The sequence below is a fragment of the Chlorocebus sabaeus genome, chromosome 1 (genome assembly GCF_047675955.1).
Source record: "Chlorocebus sabaeus isolate Y175 chromosome 1, mChlSab1.0.hap1, whole genome shotgun sequence".
NCBI lineage: Eukaryota > Metazoa > Chordata > Mammalia > Primates > Cercopithecidae > Chlorocebus > Chlorocebus sabaeus.
Window position 1 is genome coordinate 83,164,760 of NC_132904.1, and position 14,768 is coordinate 83,179,527.

Sequence of the window (14,768 nt, forward strand, 5' to 3'; positions counted from 1 at the left end):
GAGGGGGTGACTCCCTCTGAGTGGTGAGTTTGAAAGGCCCAGGTAACACTCAGCTTCAAACAGCTGCAAAACAATATAAGAACACCTCACCCCCAGGAACACACGGACCATACTGCTCACCTCTATGAACACATGAATCTACACAACACCGTCCACTGGAGGAGGGAGAACCAAACTGAATAGGTGTATGTTGGGGGTGGGGATGAAGACCAAGCATTTACTAATTGCACATACCAGGGATCTAAAATGGAAATGGATCACACCTAGGGCTGTTTTGTTTTTGTTTTTGTTTTTTCCTTCCTAGGTTTAGCACTGGGGAAGAGAAGAAAGTAACATTGGAATGAAGGGGAGGGATGGGTGAGGGATTGCGGACAGCAGTGGTAGACATGTGAATGGATATATTAACTCAAACATGAATGCAGGAATGTGGGCACACTGAAGCACTGCCTAAAGGAGGGTGGCTTTGGAAACTGCCTAAATTAATAATAATAGCAAACATGATTTTTTTACTATCACTCAGGTGTATGTTAAACATTTTACATGGATGGCCTCATTTATCCATCATAAATGCTCTACCAGTCTTAAAAATGCATTTTAGAGAGGAGGAAACTGAGGCACAGATGAATTAAGTCGCTTGTTGAGAAGTGTGAGTAAGTAGCTTGTTAATAAAAGGTTGGAACTCAGGCAGTCTAGCTCTAGAATTCATGCTTTTAACAACTGCAGTTAGTGGGTAGGGTCTTAATTAGAGTCCCCTTTCTTAGATGAGGTACTTGTTCTTTGTAAACTTCAGTTTCTTCATCTCTTAAAGCGAATAATAGTACCCATCTCATACAGTTGTTGTGAAAATTAGACAAGTTAATATTGTGTGAAGTGCTTATATTAGTGTCTGCTTATGGTAAACAATTAAATAAATAAGGGTTATTATTGTTATTATTGGTACTTATTCATTAAGAGAAATCAGATCCCCACTCCCTGCCACCATAAGACCCTTATATTCCTTCATCTCTTCTGCCACAATCTAAAAGTTTCAGGTCTGGGAATGATTTTGTTCCTATTCTTGATACCAAGCGATAAAATCAGGCTGCTAAGAGAAAATGAAAAGGAAATAGCCAGCTAGTGTCATTGAATCATATCTCCAGGCAGTGAGCTTCTTCCAGCACATTTTGGCCTCAGTCCTGAACTGGACCTTAGCTAGTGAACTACAAACTCACTCAATTATGCAGTCTGCTTGGTGCGATGGAAGTGAAAAGGTCCTAGAGAGTTGGGTGCTAGTATGCATTTTGATACAGTCTCCTAGCCTGTGACCCAGGACAGATTCCTTGCACACATAGGAGTTTGTCACCATGCAAAACCTGGCTCTTGTTCTGCTGAGAACATGGAGGAGTTGGACTGTCAACAATGAGCCATATCAGGCTGAAACTGGGAAACTATTCAGCTTCTTCAGAGTCAAGACAAGCCAGAATGAGTTCCAAAGTTCCTTCCTCTGTGCTTCCTCTGATGTGGTCAGATTCACAGCCTTCAGTCTATTCTAATTGGTAGCTAGCTTGGTGTGCACTTTTGACCACCCACCAATCAACCAACTCCCACCTTCACCATTTACTCCATGAGTAAAGCCACGCTTCCTAGGAGCTACCATTGGTAGAGATGTTACTGAGTCATAGGACCTGAGGTAGGAATGATCTATAAAGGCCATCCATGCTGGTTCTTGAACCTTTCTACAACAGTCCAGATACATCTTTGCCCAATCTCTCCTCTGACAATGAAAGCCTAAAGACCAAAAAAAAAAAAAAAAAAAGTTTAAAGAAAAGCAATAGGCCATTTTAGAAGCAGTGTCACAAAGCAGAGCATGATTAATTAGCAAATGAATTATACAGCCAGTAAGATTACAGTCAGGGCAAGAGTTTAAGGCCAGGCTGGTCAGAGTAGATTTCCCTAGGGAAGGCAGAATTTGAATTGTGGCACTGTTATGGGTTCTGCTTCTAATCTCTTCCCACATCTTGTCAATTTTAATACAATACTTTTGTTACTCAAGAACTTACCATGGCTCCCTGTTGCTCACTACATCAAGTCCCAATAGTGGATTGGTAATTTTCAAACATTTTCAGCAGAATAATTATTTAATAAAATATTGAGCAGAAACCAGATATAGAAGACAATGAAAAACAATAAAGTGTTTCTTCAAGTGGTTTAAATTTTTTATGGTTGGTGGAAAGTGTTTCATTTCTGGCACTCCTGATATGCTTCTTTGGAGTCCTGGGACCCAGGGAAGCTTGGTTGAAAAACCACTGGATTAGATGACTGTAGCTCTTCCCACTTTTGAGCTCTAATAATCATGACCTTTTGCCTGGATTTCAAGGCCTATCATAGTGTGATAGTTAATTTTAGGTGTCAACTTGGCTGGTTTAGGGGATACTCTAAATAATGCTGGTAAAGCATTATTTCTGGGTATGTTTGTGAGGGTGCTTCTGAAGAGATTGGCATTTGTATTAGTGAATTGAATAAGGAAGATTCACCCTCACCCAATATGGGCAGGCACCATCCAATTGGTTGATGACTCAGATAGAACAAAAAGGCAGAGGAAGGGTGAATACGTTCTCTCTTCTGAATTTGGAACACCCATCTTCTCTGGCCCTTGGGCATCAGAACTCCAGACTCTATGGCCTTCTGACTCCAGGATGTGCACCAACGACCCCACTTCGGATTTATACTGAGCTATGCCACTGGCTTCCCTGGTTCTCACTTGCAGACACCATATCATGGGATTTCTTTGCCTCCATAATCATGTTAGCCAATTCTCACAATAAATCCACTCTCATCTATCTAAATACCTAATATCCGATTGGTTCTGTTACTCTGGAGAAACCTAAATAATAGATATAGCCAGCACCATTCTTATTTAACCTTATTTCAAACCACTAAACATTCATCTCTAGTTGGGCCATTCTTCTAGATACTCATTGCCTTCCCTGCATATTCATTGCTTTTCTTGTGTTCTTGCTTTTCTCATGATATAACTTCTATATGGAACATCATTTTTTCTCCTGCTGCTTACTTGAATTCGGCCCTAAATTTATACAACTTCCATTTCTTCCCAATCATCCCTGATTGCCCCATCTCTGAATTTCCATTGAACTGAGGGTCAACACCAAATAGTTGGGTATTTAACTCTTCCCTAATTATTTTCTATTCAAAAATGTCTTCTTGGAAGGATGGTAAGGTTGTTGAGGGCACAGCTGATGTCATTTTTTTTTCTTTTTTTTTTTTTGTGATGGAGTCTCACTCTGTCGCCCAGGCTAGAGTGCAGTGGTGCCGTCTCGGCTCACTGCAACCTCCATCTCCTGTGTTCAAGCCATTCTTTCGCCTCAGCCTCCTGAGTAGCTGAGACTACAAGTGTGTGCCACCATACCTGGCTAATTATTTTTTGTATTTTCGGTACAGATGGGGTTTCGCCATGTTGGCCAGGCTGGTCTTGAACTCTTGATCTCAAGTGATGCACCTGCCTCAACCTCCCAAATTGTTGGGATCATAGGCATGAGCCATCGTGCCTGGCCTAGTTGATGTCTTTTGTTTTTTTTTTTTGAATCTCATTACAGTGCTTAGTAGAATGCTGGATATGTAGTCATTATTCAGAAGCACTGGAAATGTATGATCAGATACATGCTTTGTTAGTGCTGCTTCAAGCTTCTATGATGAGTTTTCTCACCTCAGTTATGAAAATAAAGCTACTTCCCAGAGTTCTGGTTGTAGTACCTACTGTTTCTATCTCTTTGCTGGCAAAATGCATTCCCTCATGGGATAAGTATACCTTTTCCAATTTGAAGAGTCAAATTCCCAAATAGGCATATTTTTTGGAAAGGTGATATGATTTGTGTACTTTCACAGGAAGCCTTTTAGAAGAAATTCCCCAAACAAGGCAGTCACCACTGTCTTTACCTAACTAATGAATTTTCCATCTCCCTCTTCCAAGCTCACTGTCCAGAAACTTCTCAAGCAGGAAGTTTCACTGTCATGAAGTCAAGGCACTTTGTGGGGAATCGGGCCCAACATGTGCCTGCTTGTGGGGAAAGGCAGGGCTGATTCTTGCCCATGACGTGTCTTCGGGGCCAGGCTATCTGGATGTGTGAGTGCTTTCCCCACATGTAGAAATGCAATTATTCCCCGCATGAAAGCAGCTGAAGTTCCTCAGGGCAAAGGGGATTCCAGCAGAAACAATGGGCACAGCCCTGCTTGGGAAGTTTCCAGACTAAAAGGAAGCTGCTAGACCTGTAGGTAGGTGTATTGCAAGGTAGACCTCCATGGCAGGGTGAGCCCGGAGAACATGCTGGGTCTTTCCTAATGTAGGTCCCTGCTGATAAAACTGTGGAAAGTCTCCGTGTATTGGTCCTTACACCCTCACCTTGGGTTTCGGTCTGACTCTGAAAGTGGGAGGAGCTGGGGCCACACAAGATGCCTCTTCTGGGGATGTGGTCCATTAGTTTCTCTTTTTATTTTATTTTCTTTAAGAGACAGGGTCTCATTCTGTTGCCTATGCTGGAGTGCAGTGGTATCATCATAGCTCACTGCAGCTTTGAACCCCTGGGCTTAAGTGATCCTCTTGCTTCAGCTTTCTAAGTAGCTGGCAATAAAAGGGAGTGCCACCACACCCAGCTGCTTTCTTTTTTCTTTATGTTTTTTGGAGAGACGGGGGTATCACTATGTTGCCTGGGCTGGTCTTGAACTCCTGGCCTCAAATGATCCTCCTACCTTGGCCCCCAAAAGTGCTGAGATTACAGGTGTGAGCCACTGTGCTCAGTCGAAGAGTTTCTCAAATTTCAGTCTTTGCACAGCTCTATCAGAATCATTAGGACAGCTTCAAAAATACAGATGTCCGAGTCTCAGCCCAGGCCTTCTGTGGCATAGGAGCCTGAAGTCTGTATTCTTGACAAGTTTCCTTGATGACTCAGAAGCAAAGCCAGATTTAGGAACCACAGGTCAGTATTAGCATGCCTACTTTTATTAGACCCACTGCTTTGCTCCAGAGTGGATTGGGAGTGGGTGTGGGGGTGGAGTGTACCCAAGAGAGCATATTCCTGCATGTTTTTGTAACTCAGAAGAAGCAGCTGCAGCTTCATGTGGACTAAAATAGAGGCCTACTTTAGCTCTTGAAATATCCTGAACACCTGGAGAAAAATAACCCAGAGGCTCCTTTAGCCTCGGAGTTGCTATTTAGCTGTGGGAGTCACAGGACCAGCCGGCATGAGTGTTCACAGAGTCACAGATGCTTAGGTCACAAGGCTCCTCACAGCTCCAAGGAGGGTAAAGGATAGCACGGTGCTGCCACCCCTTATTCCCTGCTCAGGGCAGACATTGCTAATCAACCATGACACTCATCCCTGTTGAACCCAGAGAGGTTCAGAGTCCTAAGCAATCAGAGCTGGCACAAGGAATGAAACTTTTTACCCTCCTTGCCATTCTTACCAACAATATCCTAGTCTAGTCCTAAAATTTGTTGGGCACTTTGACTTGCAGTTATCCATAGGACACAGTTCAGAAAACCATGGTGAGTCATATTCTTTTCTCTTCTCTTTGGGGAAACTCAATCATTCCCTTGATATTAATACTATCTATGGGTTGGCAACTCCCAAGTTTATGTTTCTGCCCCAGAACTCTTCTTGAGCTCCAGACTTACACAGACACTTAGAGGCTAAGAAAGTGTAGAGTCTCAGGTTATCTAAACTTCAATAGATACATATGAAATATTTTTGACTATTTAGCTCTTTGAGAGGAGGACTGCTTATTTCTCTGTGTATTGCTCACTATGCCTGGCTCAGTGTCTGGTATACAGCAGGTACTAGGTAGATATGCTTACTGATTTTATATACCATTCCCCTGCTTATCTGTGTAACTGAGTTATTCTTTTCTCATGCCCTCCTATAGTGAGGGCTGCCCCATTCCTTATCCCCCCCAGGCTAGATGGGGCGTGGCAGTCTCTGACATTGGTGGCCCCCCATGCACCATGCCTCCTAGTATTTATTTCCTTGTATAACCTCCTCCCTTGGAATCTAGTATGGACCTATGATTTTCTTCAACCAGTATAATGTGGTGGAAGTTAGACTGTGTCAGTTCCAGGTCTCATCCTTAAGAAGGCCTGGCAGCTTCCACTCTTGTGTTCTTAGGAACCCTAGACTGTCACATAAAAAGTTCAGCTATCCTGTGAAGAGAAAAGGCCATGTGAAAGAGAGACCCTAAGACTCAATGGAAAGACAGAGGAGCCCAACCTTTCCAGTGTCCCAGCTGAGCCCGCTCCTAGCTAGTTAGCCAGCTGAAAGCAGCAGTATGTGTGACCATTGGCAAGACCAGGAGAAGAACCACTCCAGCTGAGTCAGTTCAGCTTCCAAGAATCAAGAGCAAATAAAATGTTAAGCCACTAAGATTTGGGATGGTTTGTTATACAGCAAAAGAAACAGTAGATGTGTTCCTTGACACCACAGATCAAGAGGCAAGTGAACAGTCTTGGAATTTCATTTCCTTGTTTTTAGCTTTAACTTTGGTGCTCTGCTCTGCACAAAGGCCTGACAAGTAACAATTCCTTTGATCCTTGTAAATCTAATCAGGGCGCAGTAGAGACATCTAGTTTTGACAGCACATATATTTGAACAGAAACCTTTAGGGTAGCCCTCCAAATGTAAGGGTAGAAACAAGTGGGATGAGTAGAAGAGGAGAGATGGAATGGGAGGAGTCTCATTTAGGTTGAAGTGACACAGAGAATGAATGCTGGAGCGAGCGGGGTTGGCTCCGGAAGGACAGGGGCTCACATCAAGTGTGGAAGGTAACATTAAGGGGTGGGCCTGTGTTAACTGGCTCCAGATATCAGAGAGGCCCATGGCTGTCTGAATTTCTCTGAAAACTAAAACTTTCTACAAAGAGCACTAATAGTGAAATTGTGACTTCCAATATGGTATGTATCTCAGGGATTACGTGTGTGTGTGTGATTATGGTGAGAGGCGAGAAAGAGGGAGAGAGAATGAATGAATGCACAGAGATAAAAAAAATGGAGAGACTAAAAAAAAAAAAAAAAGAATTTTTGCTAGAGCTAAAAAGTAGATGACTTTTTAAAAAGTAAGCTTTTTTATTATTTCCCTTCTTTAACACTCTAATCTAAGCAGCTTAAGAATCCCTGTATTTAGGGTTTGGGAACTAGGGAAGAAGCAGGTGGTTTCTTTTCCTGGTCTGCCTAAAGGCCAAAGCTGCTGATGACATCAAGCTTCTGTCCAGCCCAGGACATTTATCAGACAGAACTAGGGCTCCAGGTGCAAACTTAAAATATAGTCAATTCCCATCCATACTACTGTAAGTAACAGAAATGAAAAATGTGAATGGAAGCTGTCAGGGAAAACTTGTGGCAGCAGGAGGTGGTGCTAGGGTACAATGCACCCATCCACTGCATGGCAGGAAGAGTGGGGCAATCAGTCCTTGCCATCAGTTTTTGTCTCTGCTTTGAGAAGGACACTCCCAGCTGTCTGTTGCTGTGGTTCACAGACTTAAATTGAGATTCCTTCTGTCCTGGAAGGTTCTTCTCAATGGCCAAGCTCCATGACAGGAACTGAGCCATAGTAAGTTTATTTCAGGCCAAAAAATCTTAACATACACCCCATTAGTGGGTAGGGGTAGGAAGGTGGAGCTTTTTATTAGCAGGATGTTTGGACAGAGATGAGGATGTTGAAAGCAGGAGTCAACATTTCCCAAGGTTCTTTCTTAAAATACGTTGTGTTTGACTTTGGAACTCCTGACTCATCCCCAGGCCGGGCATTCTGTCCTGGAGCTACTGTATTCCCAAGAGTGCTTGGGGAGACCAGCTCATTCCTCACCTACAGTATCCACAGAAACATCTGCTATAGCTTATTAGAAAGTCAAAACAACCAACCATCAATCCATCATCTTTTCTGTTTAAGGACACATTCCTGTTGGCTGACGCATGCCCCTCCCCAAGGATCCCCCCTCCCCGCCCCGGACTGCCTGTGTGTGTCTGTAAAACTGTGAACTGATTTTGATGATAATTTGCACAGCTTCTTACATCCTAGTTTATTTAACCTTCTCACACGAATAGCAATACTTTTCTTTGGGGAATCACAGAATGATTACTGACTCATTAGATAAGCAGTGAACCTGGAAACAAGAAGCAAAAAGTAGGCTTTCAAAGCCAATTTCATTCCCTTCTCTTTTCATCCACAGGTGACACAGCATTGTAGAAAGAGTCTGTACTTGGAGTCAGTAGTCCTGGGTTCAGCTTGTAGTCCCGACAGGTACTGTGAGACCTGAGATAGCTAACTTGGCCTCTCTGAGTCTCAGTTTTCTCTTGCATAAAATGGGAATAATAATACCTATCCGGCTGGCTACAGAGGATTTTTTAAGAGGTTAGAATAGAATACTGGGGTGGGAAGGCAGTTTAAAGAACATCTGATGCTTGAATTCCTTCCTATAATATCACTACAAATAAGCCATGCAACCTATCCTTGAACTCTTCTGTGACAGGGAACTCATTCCCACAGACGGTCCAGTGCAATGTGAGACAGCTCTGATTTATTTTGAGTTGAAAACTGCTTCCTTTAGCATTCCACCAATTGGTTCTTCTCCATGTAAATATATACAAACAAGTCCAATTCTCTTCTGAAAGAAGAGCTTTTAGAATCTGGAGGTGCTAGCACGTCCCTGATATAGACAGAGCCGTCTCTGAGTCTTCTCTCTACCAGGCTCAGCTTTTGGTTCTCTTCACTATTCTGGTTATTGCACTCCAAAGGCATTTTAGGTAATTTTTAAGCCTCAGTGTAGCCTCTCTAGCACTGGATGTGGTATTCAGGATTTCTGAAAGGGAGAGAATGAAGTGCAACATTCATCTCCCTTGTCCTAGATGCTATGCCTCTATTAATGCGGCTGACCCTTGAATTTGCTCTATTTAGTGGCCACATCCCAATAGCAGCCCTTCCTCCACAATCTTAGCTGCAAACATCTAACTTTCTGATCACCACTTCCTTTCTTTCCAGCTTATTCCACCTATCATCCAATTCAACAGTTTCTAAACCTCACCAGGACTTACTATCCATTGATCACCCTTTCACTGTCCCTTGTCCCTCCCCTCTACCACATCCTCCCATTCTCTCCCCTTTTACCCAGCCTGGAGCTCATGACACAATTATAACCATTCCCTCTCAACTCCTTGCTCTTTCCCATTTTCTCTTGCCTGGCAAAATCCCCAATCCTGATTACACCCTGCTCTCTTTGTCTTCCTGCCCTTGGACCCAGACAGTTGAACTTGGCTTCAGAAAACACAGAAACAGGTTAACTAGCTTAAGTTAAATTCATAAACAGTAACCCGAAGGGGGCCCAGAGAGCTGCCTGGTGATCATGATCCAGCTTCCCAGTCCGGACATTTTCCCAGTCTCATAGATAACTAGGTCCCACTTCCTCTATCCTTAAACCTCCCCATCCTCACTCTATGCCAATGACCTTGTCTTCAAGCAGATGGGACTCCCCCCTCACTCCCACCACACATCTACCCACCTGCCCCATCAGTGCCCAGTACTCTGCCTTCCCTTTCTCCCTGTGGATGATTTTCTGTGCTCCAAGACTAAACTCTTCAGGTGTGCACTGGATCCTTTTCCTGCTTGCTTACTTAAGGACTTTTGCCCCCCATCCTACAGTCCACCATTCATTTCCTCTTTCTACGGGATCATTTCCACCTTATATAACCACAATATTATTTTGCTCTCATCTTAAAAAACAAAACACAACACCAACAAAACTCTTTTCTTATCTCCAGATAAGGAAACTAGATAAAGAGACTCAGAAAAGTTTAGTAACCTGCCCAAGGTCACATATCTGAAAAGTGGAGGGGTCAAAGGTCAAATTACAGTTTGCCCACCCCTAAAGCCCACCCAGATGAGACTTTGTGCAGTTTGTGGGCTCCAGCCCGCTGCTCTGGTTGGAGAGGCTGAGCTTGGGCAAGGGAGCACTTCGCCAAGGATGGGCAGGTCATCTCTGCCAAACCTGTGCAATCTTGGGGCAGCAAGAAGGCTGGAGCTTTGCAAGTGAGAAGGGAACCTGCTTTGTCTTCAGAGGCCCACTGAGCTGCTGAAACTCTGGCCCGATCAGCTTTTCTCTCAGAGTAAACATGGGTGCGTGAGGGCTGTCATCAGGCCTCCATTCCAGCGGCACGTCAGCCACAGCAGTGTGAGCGGGTGGCCACGATGGCAGACAGATGGGGCAGGCAAGCGGGGTGGAAGCTGCCAGCATTGTGAAGCTTCCCCAGTGAAGACATGACACCTCATAAATCTTGCAGGCCCAGAGCCCATGTGGTCTGTCACAGTGCCTCATTAACACTTCCTTGTTCTCACATAGAGGTGGAAAATAACCAAATGTGACAAGCTGTCTTCCAAAACCATTTCATCAGAAGGGCACACATCTTTCCTCCATCACTTGCAACAACCCTACTTGTGCTGAGAACTCTAAACAGCTCAGGCTAAGGGGTTTTTTCTCCTGGGAAAATGATACTTAACTACCTCCAGATCACAACCTTCAGCCATCAACTCTCTCATTCCCTCCCCTGTCTGTGTCCAGAGATTCTCTCAGAGAATGAGCCCATTTGGCATCCAGTCTTATCACTCTAAGGGGTCAAGTTGGAATTTTCAGAATACCTGGGAAAGCATGCATCTACTGCCTTTGCTTTGTGTATCGGCCAAAACCAGTGTTGGCTTTAGTCATGGCATCTCTTAAAAGTCCTCTTTCAAAAGGGACAGACTGGTCCACTTACTTGTCTGTCACAGCCTGCATGAACTCGTCCAGCAAGTCATCGTACGCCTTCCCGCGCACACGCTGGTGTTTCAGGCCGATGTACAGAGGGTCTCTGAGCAGCTCCTGGAACAGACAGCACCCATTGACTAAGCCTACTCCCAGTGTTCCTGTTTTTTTTTTTTTTTTTTTTCCAACAAGTATCCAGGATTATTGGGAAGAACCAGAAGGTGGGAGGAGAGGGAGGAATAGGAAGCTGACTGGATCTCTGCCCCCAAGGTGTCATTTCTGAAAGGGTCTGGAGGCTAAGCCAGTGATTGAGGTTGGACCCTCAGATGATCCTCATTTGGAAACCATGGATGCTTTGAACCAGGCAAGCCTCTCTCAGACACAGTCTTTCAACCTCCGTCTACAGGCTTTAGGGTTTTTTCAGGATTTCTCAACAGTGGCATTACTGACATTTTGGCTGGGATAATTCTTTAACGTGAGGCCTGATGTGCACGCTGTAGGATATTTATCAGCATCTCCGGCCTCTAGCCACTAGATGCCAGTAACACTCGCAGTTGTGGCCATCAAAAATGACTTCAAGGCCTGATGTGGTGGCTCACGCCTGTAATCTCAGCACTTTGGGAGGCCAAGGTAGAAGGATTGCTTGAGCCCAGGAGTTTGAGGCTGTCCTGGCCAACACAGTGAGACCCCCATCTCTACAAAAAGTTTTAAAAAGTTAGCTGGGCATGGTGGTGTGTGCCTTTGGTCCCAGCTGCTCAGGAGGCTGAGGTGGGAGGGTCACTTGATCTTGGGAGGTCAAGGCTGCAGTGAGCGATGATCATGCCACTGCACTCTAGCCGGGGCAACAGATTGAGACCCTGTCTCAGACAAACAAACAAACAAACACAAAAACAAAAAAGAAAAAATGAATGTTTTGAGACATTACCAAAGGTCTTTTTAGGGACAAAACTGTCATTGGTTGAAAACCACTGTAGCTGACTTCAGGCAGCATCTGCATTGAAGTATTGGGTCGCATCCAGAGTCCCTGGTCTGGACTCATGTTAGAAAACCAACCCACCCTCCTTTCCTTTCCATTCCTCTCTTTTCCTCTCCCTTCTTCTCTTCTTTACTTATCTCCCTCCCTCCTTGAAATCTTACTGAATACCTACCATGTGCCTCACATGGTACTGGGCCCTGGGGATACAAGCATAGAATGAAACAACCAGGAATTTCAATTCAAGAGAGATGCTCACCTTAACACCTAGCCTGTGTTCAGGGCCCCTCCACCTGACCTTCTGCAGCTCTTTCCATCACAGCAGTCATATGCTATTGGGTTATCTGTCTGCGTTGGTGTGAATGACCACTCCTGCTGGCCGACTTGCCACATCTTCCATTCCTCCCACCCCTACACAGAGTCAGTGGACTCATTCATGCATGACACATTTATTTCTCATCTACCATTGCTGACACTGGACCCAGTGGGGGATTTGTAGAGGAGCAAGAAATGGTTGTTGCCTTGTAGGTGCTGACAGGTGGCTGCTGAGTAAACAAACACATTCTACTGCAGGGCAGAGTGGCACTGTTTTGGAACAAAGTGTGGCATATGGAGGGACAGTGATGAGTAAAGAAATTCCCCCTGGAGGGCAGATTGGGATTGTGTCATGGAGAAAATGGTCAGGTAGGAAGAGATAGGCAGATTTCAGCAGGTGGGCCTCAAGGCTGAGAAGTCAGCACAAAGAAAGGTTGAGGGCTGGAGGCAAGAGGAGGAAATAACTGGTGTATTTGGGAAATGGGAGGTAATTCCATGTGTTAGAGTTTCCTGGAATTATCTACTTTTTTGTCTAACTCACCAAAAATATAAATTCCTACAGGACAAGGTTTTGTGTTATCTTCATCTCCATCTGAACTGCTGCTACACACAAAGATACAAAGATAAGGACCAGTGGGCCTACACTCTGACCTTCAGCCCTTGGGGGCTTACAGTCAAGTCTCACCTCCATCACTGCGAGCTGTGTGACTTTGGGCAAGTCATGGGGCCTCTTGACACCTTATTCTCGTCTATCAAGTGGGGATAAAATATGGGCTGCATGGGGATGATTGTGATGATCAAGTGGAAAAATACATATGAAAGAGCTTGGTGAATTATAATATATGCTATAAAACAGTGGTAGCAATTTTAGCTTTCACAGTGCCTCCAATGTGTCACGTACTGCCCTAAGTGCTTTACTTAACCCAGTGAGGACGTATCAGCCATGGAGGTGCGTGGCTCGGAACTATCTTAAGGGAACCTGCTGATGGAGGGCAATTGGTGGACAGCCTTCAGTTTGCACACTCTCCCTGGATTGCTTAATGATTGAGCATGGAGGGGGGCTGGGGAAACCATTCCTGCCCAACTGAGACTCTGCTGGGGCAGGAACTTCCCAAAGGCCTGACGGAGCTGGGGAGACTCTCCCTGGGCTCTCTTACTCAGTCCTCACTCCCTCCTGCTCTCCCTTCACAGGTGTCTGACCTGTACTACAGTCTGAAGGCCCCACTCCCTCCCCCTTTATTCTTCACAGATGTCTACCCAGCACCTCTCTCACACATCTATTTCCCCCATTTTCAAAGAGGCAACAAGACTCAGAGAGGTGAAGCAGCCTGCTTAAGACCTTGGATTCGTAAGTGCAGGCATCAGGATTCAAAGCTGGGCTGTTGGGTCCAGAGTCTATGGTCTTAAGCACTCAGTCATGCTGCATGGGTGGCTCTTCTACATACCAACAAGAATCAATTTTTCTTTTTAAGGACACTGATCTGGGTCCATACTGCTTTGATATCACTGTAGTAGGTGTGGGGGAGGGTGTAGTTTAAGGGACAGAAAAGAACAGGAAATATCTGTTAACCCTTCACCCCAAATCTTGGGTACACATAAGATCTGAGGTGGATTTAGCACTTTGTCAAAGATACCACAGGTTTACGTTTAGAAAGATGGTGGATCCTGGCCTCCTCTCTCCCTCTCCTAATCCCCTGGATTGGACACCCTTGAAACTGTTTAGGATTCTTCACTGGTAGGGGTATGTGCATGTGTGTGTCAGTCGGGGGGACCTAAAGGGTGAAAGTGGTGCATACATGGTGCCCACACTTCCACATGCTACCTTCAAAGTGACCATCAAAAGCAACTTAGAAGCATCAAACACCCAGAAAGAAGAAATGATAAATGATAGTTGAATAACATGATGAATAGCTAGGCAGTAATTAAAATTGGTGGTTTTAAGACTTTGCAATCACCTGGACAAATTTGTAAGAGATTATTTAAAGTGGAAAAAGCAGGATACAAAATTACACAGGTATCATAATTATAACTCTCTGAAACACACACATACAGAGCTTGGAAGGACATACATAAAAAATGACTGAAAATAGTGTTACTCTTGGCACTGGCAGAAAACATTCACTTTGCCAGTTCTTACAAAGATTAAAAGGGTCCGTGGTGAGTTATAATTTGGAATGTTGCCAACTCACAGATTTGAATCTTAGTGCATCAGGCAGCATAGAGTGAATTTCTCAATCCTGCATATGCAGTTTCTAGGGTAAGTTAAGTTCCCCAGTGGTGCTAAGGGATTTTTAGATTTTCAAAAAATTTCTCAGTATACTGCAGTAAAGATCAAAGGTCAAAGGTCAAAGATCAAAGGTCAACCATAATGAGATACTGCTGAGATACAAGGGCAACTGTAAAAAGCTTTTTAAAAGTCCTTATATTTTGCTTCCATAATAAAATGTTCTGTGTCTCAGATACTTTAACCACAAAACATAAAAAAAGTTCCCTTATGGATATGACATTTAAAAATAGCTTATACTATATAGAGCTCTCAAGTAATGCACTAATTCATTCCTTCTAATAGTCTGACCTCTTCTCATCCCATTTTACAGGAAGTTGGAGTTCAAGGGTTTAAATAAACTGCCCAAGCTCACAGAGCCAGAAAGTAGCTATGCTGAGATTGAGCTTTGTCTGGGTCTCATGATGAAGCATCCTCTTTGTC

At 44.2% G+C, this 14,768-nt stretch overlaps 1 protein-coding gene across 1 annotated transcript in view; it reads right to left on the bottom strand.

Moving 5' to 3' along the window:
- Nucleotides 1-14,768, bottom strand: part of ME3 (malic enzyme 3) — a 225,187-nt gene that overhangs the window by 40,792 nt on the left and 169,627 nt on the right. The window contains exon 7 of the mRNA XM_008020439.3: nucleotides 10,787-10,890. Coding sequence (XP_008018630.1) covers nucleotides 10,787-10,890 — 104 coding nt within the window. The remainder of the gene's footprint in view (nucleotides 1-10,786; nucleotides 10,891-14,768) is intronic.